This window comes from Myodes glareolus, chromosome 22, assembly GCF_982192425.1.
Source record: "Myodes glareolus chromosome 22, mMyoGla1.1, whole genome shotgun sequence".
In the NCBI taxonomy this organism is placed as follows: domain Eukaryota; kingdom Metazoa; phylum Chordata; class Mammalia; order Rodentia; family Cricetidae; genus Myodes; species Myodes glareolus.
This window is the reverse complement of record NC_142047.1, coordinates 42,197,653-42,213,469: the sequence shown is the minus strand read 5'-3', so window position 1 is coordinate 42,213,469 and position 15,817 is coordinate 42,197,653. Positions and strand designations below refer to the sequence as shown.

At 37.4% G+C, this 15,817-nt stretch overlaps 1 protein-coding gene across 1 annotated transcript in view; it reads right to left on the bottom strand.

Moving 5' to 3' along the window:
- Cntnap4 (contactin associated protein family member 4) overlaps window positions 1–15,817 on the bottom strand; it is a 298,020-nt gene that overhangs the window by 37,139 nt on the left and 245,064 nt on the right. Inside the window, exons 16-17 of the mRNA XM_048437330.3 lie at window positions 5,881–6,051; window positions 5,035–5,253 (exon numbers count right to left, since the gene is read on the bottom strand). Of these exons, the coding sequence (XP_048293287.3) occupies window positions 5,035–5,253; window positions 5,881–6,051 (390 nt within the window). The remainder of the gene's footprint in view (window positions 1–5,034; window positions 5,254–5,880; window positions 6,052–15,817) is intronic.

Sequence of the window (15,817 nt, the reverse complement as noted above, 5' to 3'; positions counted from 1 at the left end):
TCATTTCCGTGGTCAGAGAACATTGGTGAGCGCAAGCAGCAGTGACCTTTATCCCTTTGTTTTCAGTGTTCTTTCAAGGTCAAGGACAAAGGCTCAACACGCTGAGCATTTTCAGCCTCCCCGAGGAGATGAACAGCATTTCTGAGCAGGACGGTTTAAGGTGTTTCATGAATCACACACATGTGCACACGTGCACAACCAGAGACCAAGTGAAAGAACAAGAAAGGGGTGGTAAAGACCTGCTGCCTCAAGTAAGAACAAGAAGGGAGAAGGACAAGCTTAAGACATGGCTTGGTGATAGATCACTTGACTTGCATGCACAAGGACCTGGGTTCAAATCCACGCATCATCAAATAAAGAGAGTTGGGGCTGAGAACACATAGTCATCATTTTTCATTATGTTATGATGTTTGGGAGTTTTGAGGGGAAAGATGTCTATCATATTGATGCTGTAGTTTCCAACCTAATTATTATACACTTGCTGCAAAAAGTTTTGTTCATTTTTATCCCTCCTGCAGTGAGAACAGCATCTTGGAGTCACCTCAGGTGCAGATAACCATTCTGACGTTACCTAAGCCAGCCTGTTTCTCGCCTCTTAGCATAGAACACCTCTGGTTGTATCCATCACTTCCTGAGTTCAGTTTCAGTTGTCACAAACAGCTGTTGCCCAGGTAGCTCACAGCTTTTAGTTGTTTTTTTCTATCTATTTCTGTTGGTTTTCCTCAGAAGTGGGGGCACTGCTCTCGCTTCAAATTCTGCTCTGTCGTGCAAACACACTGGTTGGTTGGTTGGTCTTCAGAGGCAGGGGTAGGGCAAACCATTGGGTAAACACAGTTAATTCTTTTATGCTGTCTCAATACACTGGCCACTGCAAAGAGATGATGCAAACTTTCAATATTTAAAAATTTTAAAATCTCATGTGTTTGTAATGCCAATGAACACTGTCAGGATCCTGGTCTGTGAAAAGGAGACAATGATTGGTCAAATTAAGATCTGCAACTTCTATTTGTGTATATATATATATATATATATAGAGAGAGAGAGAGAGAGAGAGAGAGAGAGAGACTTAGTTAACATCAAGAAACAGCTTCCAAAAGGCTATTGAAATTTCTTGCGTTTCAAGCAGATGAAGCAACTCTAACTTCCTACAGACTTGTGTCCATGCAAGAGGCACTTTTGCAGCTAAATCCTGGACCAGTGAATAAATCACTCTTAGTCTACACCTAAGTTAGACTTCCACTTTTTTCATGCGTGTAAGCTTGGGCTTCCATATGAACGCAAATACTTTTATTTTCTCCACTCTCCACCCTTAAGGATCTTTATTAGAATAAAGTCATGCTGAAAACTGTAGTCTTGTTTTCCACAATCATGTTGACTTCACTAGTTTGTCCCTACACCCAAATATAAATGACAGTCATTATGCACACTTGAAAATACTGATTAGTCATAATCATTCCTATGATGGATGGATGAACTACAAATTAAACTCTCGAACTTGTAAGTAAAGGGTATTAAATTACCCTTTAAAATTTTAACCAGAAAATCAATTACATTGTATTAATGCAGAGATTCTCAGTCACCCATATAACCACCAACTTAGAGGAGAGAAGGAGACTTAACTCTCATATTTATTAGTATGCGAAGCAAGAGTTCCCAAGCAAACGGACCCTTGACACATAACGTGTGTTAAACATTCTCTATGAATGGAAAAACCAGGCTTCCTGGTGAGCATATGACTATAGGGCTGGTGGGATTTTGTTGAAGGGGAGGAAGGCTGTAAGATGTTTTCACAGCTTTCCTCCAATAGGCTGGGCCTTATTAGAGATATGAGGCCAGGGACCAACTTTAATCACTGCCATGAATTCAAATAAAGTAAGAAAAAAAGAAAAGCTCGCTTCAAATGAAATTGAAAACTAGAAGCATTATGAAGAACTCAGAGACCCACAAGGAAGCACCTTACATGTGAGGATTTGGTTATGGGAAAGTCAACAAATGCTGACAGTAACAACCAATTCGTTTGCAAGTTGTAAGCAGCTGCACATGAAACGTGTTCCCGCTCTGCTTCAACAAGTCTACGTCAGCTGGGGCTGCTGAGAGCTGTCATGCAGATCTGCAATAGCCTGCTCCCACTGGTTTGCTCCTTGTTGCAGTAAATGGGAAATAGAGAAACAAAGAAGCTGGGTCTTGACATCCCTTAGCACGTAGACACATTCCATGCAAGGGCCAGCCATGATCCAGTGCATACACAGCTCGACCTGGCTTCCCGCTGCATTCCCTCATATTCATTCTTTCCAGCCACATCGGTTTATTCTTGTTCCTGAGCTCTGTTAACTCACTATCACCACTTAGGATTCTACCATTCAGAAGTTCATCTCTAGTCTACTTCCTCTGGGTTCAACTCAAGGGTTAACATCTCCCCACCTGCCAGTTTGAAATGGAAACTCCCAACACTAATCAACCCGATGCACTCTTCTCCAGGTTCTGTTTCTACTTCACATTTTTCATCATTGAAGTATACATGTGTGTGTGCATGTGTGTGTGTGTGGTGTACATGCATATATAAACATGTATAAATACATATGTACCATATCTTCCTTTCATTCTCACCATTGGCTACTCTTACCTCCTCTACTGAAATACACTCATAGGAAGGCAGAGGACTTTTTGCTCATAGCAAGTGCTTCATTAAACTCTCTCTAATTACTGCCGATTTTTTGCTAGTATGCCACCCACTGAGGTCTAATTCAGTGTAACCTTTTTAATTATAATTTGTCTCTCATGGAGTCTGCCTGTAAGGAAAACTCTTTATTGGCAAACCTTAAAAAAAAAAATAAGAAAGATATATTGTGATTTGTTTGATAGGAGGTTGTAAATCGGCAGACTAATATTTTGTGGGTGCACATTGTTATGTGAACTAGCAAGCTGTCCTCTCCTGGGAGTGGTCTGCTCAATGACAGGCATAGCAACAGAAGCAGCCCCTTAGGTGGCATTTTGATAGTCAGGTATCATTACAGTACATCATGTCATTGTATCCCCGGTTACCTATAAGTACAAATGAAGATCTTAATTCATTGAAAATAGAACTTTTTTTTTTTGGCAGAGATCTATTTTCCCCCACTGCCTTTGATTTAAACATCATCAAGATTTCCATTGTTAAAATTTTGCAGCGACAAAGCCACTTTAAGCCTGAACACATATGGAGATGTCAAAGGCCCGACTAATTGCCTCCATAAAGATGAAACCTCTTCGATCCTTATTCAAATTATTGCATATGATTGATAGCAAAGGACCCGAACCTGTTCCAAGCAGTTTTCTGATGTCATACGCTACTTCATTACTGCCACCTGAAATCAAATTAAGGCCAGGATTCCTATCAGGTACAATATATAGTGTTGCCATCTCTGGGAAGTTGAGATTCCTCCCAAGGAGGAAAGGTCATCTACAGGCAAACTGCAGCATATTTCACTGAAACGTGGAGGACAATTTCAGCCTTCTCAATTTCCAAGAATAGTAAGGCTATTTCCAAGCCAGTGACAGATTTTAAATTGCAGTACTATTTGTTGTGACCATCTCTCATTTTTTTTTTTTTTACTTTTTTGGAATTCAAGAAATATCTATGTCCCTTTCCTGACTGAGCTTACAGTATGACATTAAGAGAAAAGTTATATATTTCTGCTCAGGTGTACTTTGTTGTTTTTATACTCTTAAATAAGCCAGCTGAGTGACCACAAACTTGTGAGGGGACTGCCTACTAGGGTGCTTCAGTTGCGGAAGCTAGTCAGTACATTTGTTTTCAGAGAAAAGATAAAGAATGGAAATAATGAGGACATAAATTTATTAGAAGACCAAAATGTGTCTTTGTCAGATATGTCACAGCAAGCTCATCCCTTTCAGTGAAAGGGAGCTAATAACATGGTTAGGCAACAGAAGGTGTAAGCAGGAAGCTGATGAATTCTGTTCTAAATATAGCCGTTGAAGATGTCTGGAGTATAATTTTTGACAATTCATCATTTATCCTGCCTCATCGTGTCTCTGGGTCTTTGTTTACATTAAAATGTATGAGTTGGGATCACATAAAAGATAATCCTTGAACCTCATGGTCCATAACTTCTGCAAAGTAATTAGCAAAGAAGCCAAGGAAAATTAAACACATGGAGAGGAATTCCAGTCTGGCGCCTTGCAAATGTTGAGTCAATGGACATTGGGAGAGACACTATAAAGCAAGGTATCAGGAGAGAGCTGGGAAAAAAAATGGGCCAGGTAGAAAAGAAGCTGTTGAAGCTGAGTATCGTCTTTCTTTTTTCTTTCCTATCATCGGCCTTGTTTGGGTATAAGGTGTATGGGTTGAGAAACAACAGCAGTTGGCTCTGGCTGGCATTACAAGGGCCCCTCATTTCTGGGAGGAGAGAAATAAACATTTCCAAGATCATACTAAAAGCCCCAAATGTAATACACAAACTTTAACGAATCATGCAACTTCTATATATTAAGGAGGTAAGTATGCAGAGTGAGGATTAGTCACAGAGATATTTGAGTCTCTTAACTTATATCTATATCTAAATATCTATCATCTATCTATCTATCTATGTATCATCTATCTATCATTTCTCGAATCTATCTATCTATCATCTATCTATGTATCTATGTATCTATGTATCTATCTACATATCTATCTATCTATCTATCTATCTATCATCTATCATTTCTCTATCTATCTATCTATCATCATCTATGTATGTATGTATGTATGTATGTATGTATCTATCTATCTATCTATCTATCTATCATCCTACTCTAGGATAGTGATAATACCTATTGCATGAGTAGGTTATTAGGAAGGAGAAGGAATAGGGTACCTGGCACAGACTGGAATTTGGGTTTCCAATAAGTATTGCTTTGTTTCTGCTACTAGCTCTTTATCATCATTTTTCAGGTTGAGATTATTTTATAGTAGCTCATCGCCAGACATGCAGCATACATTCAATGTTTTCCTTTTTCATTTTTTTATTTTTTTTTTTTGAAAAAGCAACTTACCCACGAAGAGCTGACTATTGAGCTGTAGAAGGACATGGCCATCATTGGGAGCAGCTTGTATCTTTGGCGAGAGCTCATCCACCTGAAGTGATGCCTCTTTCATGTTCCTTTCAACTCTCACATGATGCCACTGGTTGTCATTGAAGTGGGTGGGTGACTGCACTGAGATTTCAAACGGTCCATTTCCCACGTCAAACGAGAAGGTTACTGTTGTGGGCGCTGGAGATATCAGAAGTGAGGGTTTTCCAGATGAGTATCCAGTACACTTAAGACAACACCACACAGCAATCATTAGACACAAGGTATGCATTTAGGATGGAACAATGGCATCCAAATAGATATGACTCCCCTGATGTGGAAGGACACAGGAGATACATTTTGGGGTAAAATAATAGATTTTTAAAAGTTCATCCTCTCACTTAATTTTTCATATTGACCAAGATTAAGACTATTTAGAGAGCACAAAGCTAGCATCTGTAATTGATTATACAAAATAATGGCTTCATTGATTCAAAGTTTATATAATTTAACAGCATGAAACATGCATTTGAGATTGTTCTATTAATAGAAGGCTGAATATATCAAAATAATCAGTGGTTCATTAAATAATTTTGTAATTAATATTACTCATTAACTGAAAATCTGTCTTAAAATTTTAATTACTTCAATTTAAAAACTTTTTCCACTGCTAATGAATTTATCAATATTTTTACGGAATTATCACTTAAATTATTTTTTTTTTTGCAAAGCAGATCTTTTTCCCAAGAGGTAGGAGCTTCTAAGTGTTAACTGAAGAATTCAGGACTAAATGAAAGTATCCCAAAACTTTCTGGAAAGGACACTTACACCGTAGCTCTATCCGTATGAAGTCGGTGATTCCCAGGTTCTCTAGAAACACCCCAGATAGGGCTGTGGTCTTGAAAAAGAAGGACACATCAGCACTGAGCTCTCCATGAAAAGTGGGGAAGTGGAGGTAGGAAGCCTCAGTATTAAAGGAAGCTGCATTCCAAAACGGCCCTGTTTCAAAAACCACAAAAAAGAACAAATTCATGCCATGCAAGGAATACTGTAACCGTAATTTTTCCACTTAGTACTGTGCCTGTTTAAAAAAATCACTAATTTCGTATAAAACCACTTCCCTTGTTATGTACAGAGTATGAGCCCAGGATGAAAGCCTCTGCAGTGGCTGAAACCCTGGTTTCTTTCCAACCTACAGCAGGAAAACGTCATATAGAAATGCCCCCAGAACAAAAACACACACTTGCATCCAAAATCCTATCCTCGGCTAAAGTAGTACATAAAGAATCTGAAAAACCTTGATTAGTTACGTAATATTTTTGCATCTTGAAATTTTAACACCTAGTTACTTTGACTCAAAAAATTTCTATAGTGGATCCTTGCAACCTGCTCCTCCTCCCATTAACGGCCTAGCCAATTTCACCCTGAGATTGGCATTCTACATAGTCTCCAGTAGTTAGAGACCCAAACACACTGTGTCTATGCAGCACGACTGTTCTTATAAAAACGATTATTTCATTCAGAAACCATTCCTTGCCTTGCTCATAACAGGGGCATAGATGAAGAAACTTTCTCTAAACGCTTACAAATACTCAAAACAAGGAATAGGTGGGAAATGTGAAAGAGTTTGGAACATCAGTTTAGAGATTGAGGAAACAAACAAACTTGTATGAGTTGGAGAAGTGAATCAGTCAGTAGTTAAGGCTGTGCATTCATCTTGCAAAGGACCCAAATTTCGTTCTATCCCCCACATCATGGAGCTCATAATAGCCCTGTAACTCCAGCTTCAGGATATCCAACACTCTTTTCCTGGCCTCCTCAGGTACCTGGACTCAGCCCAACCCATCCCCCCACAACATACACATGGACATGTAATGAGACCTAGAAATAAATCTTTTAAAAAACGAAGTTAATTATATTTTCTGTCTAAACGCAATGTATTCATCTTCACTTTCTTTGGTGGATATGTGCAACTTTTCTTTAGAAAAAAATCTTTGATATGTAGGAAGAAATATGGAAAATGAAATATAAATTCAAAGGCAGAGCCGCCAGGATGAAATCCAGCTGGATATATTGAGCTGATATGGAGAATTATCCAGAAAAAAAAAGAGTTATGAGCCTCAGCTGCCGCCAGCAGTTCTCAGTTCATCAGCTAGAACTAGGCATCCTTAGTGAGAAGCCACTCCACCCACCCTCTCATCAAGGATTAACATCTTCCTAGCTAAATTACCTTCCCACAGGAAGGACAGCATGGTCCTCCGGAGTCAGAAACTGTTGTTCTAAAGAAAGACTTCATGACGTTAGCAAAGAGCAGAGACCCTGCTACTTGGAAATCACCAACGTGACTGTTTCCACCTGTCCTTGAAATGTTCTCTTCTCTGTGACACTGGGAAGAACAGCACATAAGTCTACTATTTGTTTGTTTTGTTTCTCTTTTTCATGTGGATCTGACCCAAAAGTCAAATTTCTGTTGCGTGTGGACAATTGAAAACTGAGCTTATACAGTTGGAAAAAAACGTAGTCTGTGAGATCTCACCACCTCCCTCTAGCTAAGCCAACTTACACATTATCTGTATTCTGTCAAGGCTCTCTCTCACACCCTTTCGATAGTTACATCTGTATATTAGACCCTTGGGGCTTAGTCTATGAAAATATGCACAAAATGAAAAATGCCAACTTAGGGATAAAAGTACATCTGTGCTCCTTAAAGTGCTAACCTGATCTCCTTTTACAAGGGGTGACATGCCTTTCTCTTAAAATGCTAGATATGAGGTCAAAATAAATATGTAACTTTAAATTATGGGATACTACTAAATATGATTTCATGTGCTTAGGAAGGGAATGATCAGAACTCAGGCTTAAATTATGTAATGTCATTTTTATATTATATATTATAAAATCAAGGTTTTGTTTGCTACATGTTGTATTTATAACTAACCCAATAGAGCTTCATATGGAAGACTTCAGGGAATGGTTGAAACTGAAGGACAGTCTTTGAATTGATTCCCTCTATACAATAAGTGGTCTCAGGCTATTGAAAACAATTTATTGCTTTAGGAAGCTAAAACACTCTTACACACACAATAATACATTTTTGCTTAGTTAGGAAACCCCATTTTACAAATTCACAATATGTGGAGAATGAGGTAAGAACCTTTCATGAGATTAAGAATTTGCTGCTAATTCAAGACAATTATAAAGTAAGCCAAGGCCACTGTGAATATTAGTGGGATGGTGTGCAATGGCGCGTGAAGCCTCATCTCCGGATGTCCTGTGCACCCAAGAGAATCTGGGTAGTCTAAGAGAAGGGAGAAGAGGTAGAGATCTGTAGCAATAGCAGTAACTTGTAAATCCTTGCAAGAGGATTCTGTAAAGAAGGGGGTTGGAGAGTCCCTACGCTGCCCAGGAGCAGATCTGAAACACCGCATCATTTATTGCTAGGCAAGTAAGATGCTTTCTTTAATCATTTCAATGAAAACATATCATGAGTGGCTAGACTACAGAGATGAACCAGTTAGTAAAACACTTGCTATGTAAGCACAAGGGCCTGAGTTCGGATCCTCATCACCCGTGTTTTAAATTCCAGTGTGACAGCATGCTTCTATAATACCAGGGTTAGGATGGGGTAGATAAGAGAGCTTCAGGTTCAGTGAGAGACACCTTCTTCTTAGGCAACAAGCTGGAGCGTGACTGAGAAAGACACCTGAAGTCAACCTCTGTTCTCTGTGTGCATTGCACACATGAGCATGAACAGATACACACAAATGACACATCAAGATGCACTATTCTACAATATTAATACTTAGTGATAATTAGCTAAATAGTAATTAAATATTACCTAATTAAAATGTGAATCAGAGAAAATTTTAAGTTCCTTTGAAATCTTGGCCTTTTAAATTTTCATAACTATACAATATGTACATGTCTATAAAGGTATATGTATCCATTCTAAATTAGGGTCAATGTACTTATTAATGCAAAAGAAGACCATGTAATAAGTATTTGATTTCATGGGTAAACATTTTTATGAAGCCCCTTAAGGAGTTAGAATTTAGCACTATTTAACGCCAACTGTACTTTAAAAAGTTACTAAGCATTTAGTTCTCTCATAAGTAGAATAGCTTTTAAAAAAGAATTCTTGAAAAAGTAATATTTTCTTAGGATTGTTGAAATAAAATTGAGGGAAGTGAGTGATAAGAATTCTTTCTTAAAAGTAAATTGCATATATATATATATTATATATATATATATATAATATTGATGAGAAGTATTTTACCAGTCAATTGTGTCTTCTAAATATTTATGAGCCATTAAAATTAGCTTAAAAATATAGATTTCTTAACAGAAATGAAACACTAAGATTAATTACATCTTGTTTCATTGTTATACAAAAACCGAAGTATTGGTTTAATAATTCGCTGCTGCCTCCTTTTAGCACTTCTGTATTATTTTCAACAATTTATGAACCCCCATTGAAATCCATATATGTCAAAATGATGGTGGAGCAAATGAGATCTGGCTTGGGAGAGTCACTGTGTGTGGGTTATAGACCAGTTAAAAAGGGAGCAAAGTTATTCATGGGTTTTTGCATACAGTAAAATATCCCTGCTGTCCCCGCCAACATGTTCAACATAGTTGGTATGATTTTTACCTCTTACAAAAGCAGAGCAGAGATTGCCTTTGTAATCAAAGGGCTTTTACAAATAATCTGAAGCATATGTTTTTTATTATTTTTATAATAATTTTACAATTTTATGCAAAGGTGGATATTAGTAACAAAGGGAAAGACATACACATACATATGCTTTTATTTTTCAAGGACACACAAACTTAATTTGCAAGAGGCTGGAAAAATAGAATTTGTGTTGGGAAAGTGTGCATATATGTATTTCTATGTATGTGCATGGCCACAAACAAGCATACATGTACATGTGGCCAAAAGTCAACCTCAGCTGTCATTCTCCAGGATCTGCCCATTTTGTTTTTGAAACAAGATCTCTCATTTCAGGCAGGACCCTTGAAGCTCACGGACCAAATTGAGTAAGAGATTGTCTGGCCAGCAAGTCCCAGGTATCTACCCATCTCTGCCCCCACAGGACTTTCGGTGGGTGCTGCATCTGAATTAAATTGCCTGCACCTGAACAGTAAACATTTTCTGATTGAGCTATCTCCCTAGCCCCAGGAATGAATTTTTTCTTCTTTTTTATTTAAATAATATTTTTATTTATTTTACATACCAACCAGCTTTTACTTCTTCCTCTTTCTCATCTACCCCCCTCCCCATCCATTCCTCCTTCATCTCCATCCACAAAGAATGAAATTTTGAGGCAAGCAACCAACTACTTTCATTCTAGGTATAAGAGGGTGTATAAAATTGTGAACAAGGTTAGCAATGTTCTTTTAAGTTTGTTCAAGTTTATTGCTGCTTATATGTCCTTTATTCCTACCAAGTAACAATGGAAAATGTATAAGGTTATGTGAGATATCAGAAAAAAAGATCCTTCCATAAGTCACATTCTCTTTTGTTTCAAGAAATTTGTGTTGAACTATCCAATGACAACATTCTAGTATATGGAAAACATATATCAAATTCAAAATATAACTCATCTACCCAATACTAATTCCCTACATTAACATCTATAATTATGCAGTAAGCTTCGAGTCCTGTTACTCATTTGAAAAAAAATCATCAATCACTTATAACCAAACTTAGGTATTTAAGTAACATGAAATAGATATTCTGGCAGAAGCACAACAAATAAGCATAAATTAACAACTTTCTATCAAGCAGATGCCAATGAAAAAGAAATTCTTTTACTCATACATTTAATGCCAGAAAATAGCTTCATATTCAGAATATTGCCTGAGAATATTGTTAAAGTGTTTTAATACTCTCATGGACTGTAAAAAGACCTCCTAACATGTTTCTGTAATTGTATAATGCATACTTTATATTAGACCACCACTGTTTTCAAATTATCATACTTTGGTCCTTCAACCATTTATAGTCAGACACATCAGATTCTTATTCCAACGCACAGAGAAAACTTTTATATATTAATTAACTTGATAGAAGATTTCATTGACCATACTCACCAAAAATAAGAGCTATTACATTATTTATTATCCAATGACCTCTGCACACGTGACTTACGATCTTTACTTGGGCTTAAGTATAAACAACCTTTAAAGTTCACCCTATGTAAACATATGTTGCATATGGTACAAGGCTAAGTGAGAACACTATATGCTAATTTGCCAGTGCCATTTATGGCTTATGCTTTACATGAATCCTATGATCTGGCGCCATTTATGGCTTATGCTTTACATGAATCCTATGATCTGGGAGGGTGACTAAGCACCTGCCCTGTTTCCAAGCATCCAAACATGTTTCCATGTTTCATCCTTGAACTTCTCTGTAATTAGAAAGGCAAAGAGACATTCTCTAATCACTCATCTTACCTTCCTCTCCCTGTTAGTACTAGCTACACTCTACACCCTTTCAGTACAATCCCAAACTGTTCCTATTCCAAAATTTTCTATTATCTGGTTTCTTCCTTCAGTACAACCATGATATTAATTCTCCCATCTTGCAAAATAAATTCTATAATGTTACTTTCTTCCCACCTACTACTAATTTCCCCATTGTTTCACATCTCACTGCTTTTCTGAGCCTGTTCCTGGATCTGATCTCCCACACACAGCCCGGTAACTCTCCTAAGGAAGCCATTGTCAATGCCAGTGATGATCTCCACATTGTTCAATTCAGGTGTCACAATTCCTTCCTTACATAAGCTATCAACATTTAACATAATTGATTGTACTTTCTCCTGTGAAGCACTTCCTTCGCTTGGAGTCCAGGATGCCCACCTTTTTCCATCTTTCTCACTTGTGATATATAATTCTCAGACATCCTTCTTTCTCTTCACCCACTTCAACTGATCACTGTGGAAATATCCCAAGACTCTGCCACTACACAGCTCCATCCACAATAACTCTGTTTTGCAGCTGTAAACCTATTTATTATATATGAATATATGTCCCAAGCCCGGACTGTTCAACATGACAACACCGCATCTCTATTTCAAGTTATGATGACATCTAGGCTTTTAGATGTCCAAAAACGAAGCTCCTTCCAATAATTCCAACTTCTGGACCCTGTAAATAGTCTTTCCCATTTCAATACATGCCAGCTCCATGCTTTCAACTATTATAACAAACACATCTCTATCATTTTCTTAACCTTTCCTCTTGAAAATGACACCAATTCATCAGCAAACTTTATTAATCCCCCCTCTATACAATACCCACATCACGCTTCTCATCATTGCACCATGCTCCAAGCCACTATGATCTTTCAGATAATTAATAATGTGGCATCACTCATCATCTGGCTTTGATGCTATCCTGCAAAATCTCACTAAAAGATAAATCATAAGAACCCTCAACTCAGAACTCCCTAACGTTCTCCAGGATCACTGAAGTTGAAAATAGAGACTTCTAAATCTTCCCAAGTATGACCACCAGTTTCCTCGCTGGTATTCTTGCCATCCTTAGCTTGCTCAATGTGCCTTGTGAGCATTTCATTTGTATTATAATAAATAAAACTTGCCTGAGGATCAGAAAAGTAAAACAGCAACACTGGTCAGTCTTATAGACCAGGCAGCAATGACACACACTTTTAATCCCAGTAGACACTCTAGCTTGCTGTAGAAACCAGACAGTAGTGGTGAACGCCTTTAATCCTAGAACTAGAAAGGATTATAGAACTGGAAGAGACAGCTCTCAGACTCAGCCTCACTCTGAGATTCCTGGAGGCAGGATCGCCATTTTCAGACTGAGGTAGAGGTAAGAGTCGATGGCTGGCTGTTTTGTTTTTTGGGTGGACCTTTGGGTTGAACCCCAATATCTATCTCTGAGAATTTATTTATCATGCATCATTTTCCCCAGCACTTTGTTACATGAATCCATACATTTATAAATCTATGTCAGCTGTGTCCCTATCAGAATCACTGCTATGATTTCCTCTTGCTTTGAGACTCTTTCAAAGATACATACAAGCCTTGTTTCCTTAGTCTCTTCAGTTTTGTCTTTATTTGAATGCTGCTTTCTTAATGATCCTTTAATAATCATCTTGCTTAAAATTCCCTCACTTTTGCATTAATTATACTTTTGTTTTCTTCGCAGCTCTTGTTAGCATCTATCATAACATATACTTTCCTGGATTATTGTCTTTTGTTTCCATGAAAATATAAATGCCAAGAACAAGCCATAAACATATTCTCTCTCTCTCTCTCTCTCTCTCTCTCTCTCTCTCTCTCTCTCTCTCTCTCTCTGTCTCTCTCTCTCCCATAGTCCCATAGTATAAAGTATACTCTCAATAAGTACCTACTAAAAAATTATACACTTTTCTTGGTCATTGTAGCCACTGAAAAGCTTAGAATAATTCCTACATGTTTAAATTTTAAGTATTCTAAGAAATACATTCAATTTTTGTTAAACAAATGGAAATAATGCAAGAAATAAAGAAAAGAGGATAATAAGATGACAATGTTAAGAAAAGAGGGAAAGCAAAGAAGAAAGGAAGGAAGAAAAAAGGAAAGAAGGAAGGAAGGGAAGTCCAGCAACAAAAGATGAACAATTAGCATTGAAATAAGAATTTATTGAGGATGGGGGATTATCAGACATAGAGAAGGTATGAAAATATACTATCTTATTATGTGTTGAAATAGAATTGATCCCTACATTTTTAGTGACTCAGAGGTACACTGCCAAATGGAAGGAAAGTCTGTCAAATGGAGGAGAAATTAACCAAATAGCTAGTCAATACCTTTTTTCCAGTCTGAGCATCTAACTTTTGCAAAGTTATCTATTGAATCCTGTGAATTGATTATTTAATGCATTCTGGGCAGCTGTGTTTTCTCAGTCAACTATACTAGTCAATGTGGACAAAATGGGTTTCAGAAATTTCATAGGATAAAAAATTCTCAATAACCTAACCTAACTTGATAGATCTTGTGAGTATTTTTCCTATAAAACTACAACATAATTGAGAAGAAACGTGTTTAATAAAATGAATGGAAAGATTCAATGTCAAAGAAGTAACTGAGAACAGAAATTTAGAAGGTTGGCAAAAACTCTTTAAAACACAGAATGTTTTAAAGCCTTCTAGACCATCATAGCTGTTTAACAGAAAAATATCAAATATATAACACTTGCATGCATTTTGACTAAATAATAATTTTTTAAATATAGTTATTCTTTTAAACAATCACCAAAAGAAAGGCAGTCTCCTTTAATGTGAAAAGCTTTGTTTGACCTCACATTTCTCCAAAGCTTTCAAGGAAGGAAAAAACAAAAATAAAACAAACAAATAAACAGCTGTCCACCAATTTCTGAGCAAGAAAATATATTTAGCCTAAAGGATGTTTTGTTATTTTTTAAGTGTCAAGACACAGATAGTCTTCTTAGATTTAAAGAAACTCTGAGAAAAAAAAAACCATGAGAGCCTTACAGAAACAGAACCTGCTCCACAATAAATTAGTCAACTTGAAAGATAGATATGAAGTTATGGAAAACAAGATGTCTGCATCCTTCAGTGCAGACCAAGCACAATAATGTGAGCAATCTGCTAGAGGTAAAAAAGCATGACCCCAAAGTGCTATTTGTTCCCAAAGGAATGAACCCTATAGGGATGTGCTAGGATTTACCTATTCTGCTCTGATGTAGGAAGGTCATCTGTCTATGTGTTATTCTCATTGGCTAATAAAGAAAACTGCCTGGCATGATAGGTCAGAACATAGGTAGGCAGGGAAGACAGAACTAAATTCTGGGAGGAAGAAAGCAGGGTCAGAGAGCTGTCACCATGGAGCCAGCCGCCAGGGCAGACATGCTGAATCTTTCCTGGTAAGCCACGAGCTCGTGGTGAGACACAAATTATTAGAAATGGGTTGAATCACTATGAGAGAGTTAGCCAATAAAATGCTACAGATAATGGGCCAGGCAGTATCTAAATGAATACAGTTTCCATGTAATTATTTTGGGTAAAGCTAGCCTTGTGGCAGGACACAGCCTGCCTCTCCTTTCACTACACAGCTCTTGGATATAAGATCAAGAGAAATGAAAACCCTTAGCCACAAAAAAAGCTCAAAAGTGATTATAGAAATTTAGTCACACTATTTAAAAAGAACAATGTAGCCATTTCAAGTATTTACCAAACAATGAATGGATAAATGGAATATTTCTATCTACTCCTTTGATATTTTGATTGAGAGAGTCATTAATGGACAAGTGAAACCATGGCACTAGGGAAATTCCCAGGAATCCACAGGGATGACCCCAACTAAGACTCTAAGCAACAGTGCAAAGGATGCCTAAGCTGGCCTTCTCCTGTAATCAGATTGAAGACTACCTTAATTGCCAGCATAGAACTTTCAACCAGCAACTGATGGAAACAGATACAGAGATCCACAGTTAAGCACTGGGCTGAGCTACTAGAGAGCAGTTCAAGAAAGGAGCAATAATATGAGCAAATGGGTCAAGACCATGATGGTGATACTCATAAAAACAGCTGAACTGAACTAGTGAAAGCTCACTAGACTCTGGACTGATAGCAGGGAAACCTGCATAGGACCTGGTGTAGGAGGTTCTTCTGTCTATGTGTTGCTTTTATTGGTTGAATAAAGAAACTGCCTTGGTCTTTTGATAGGGCAGAACTTAGGTAGGTGGAGAAGAAAGAACTGAATTCTGGGAGGAAGAAAACAGA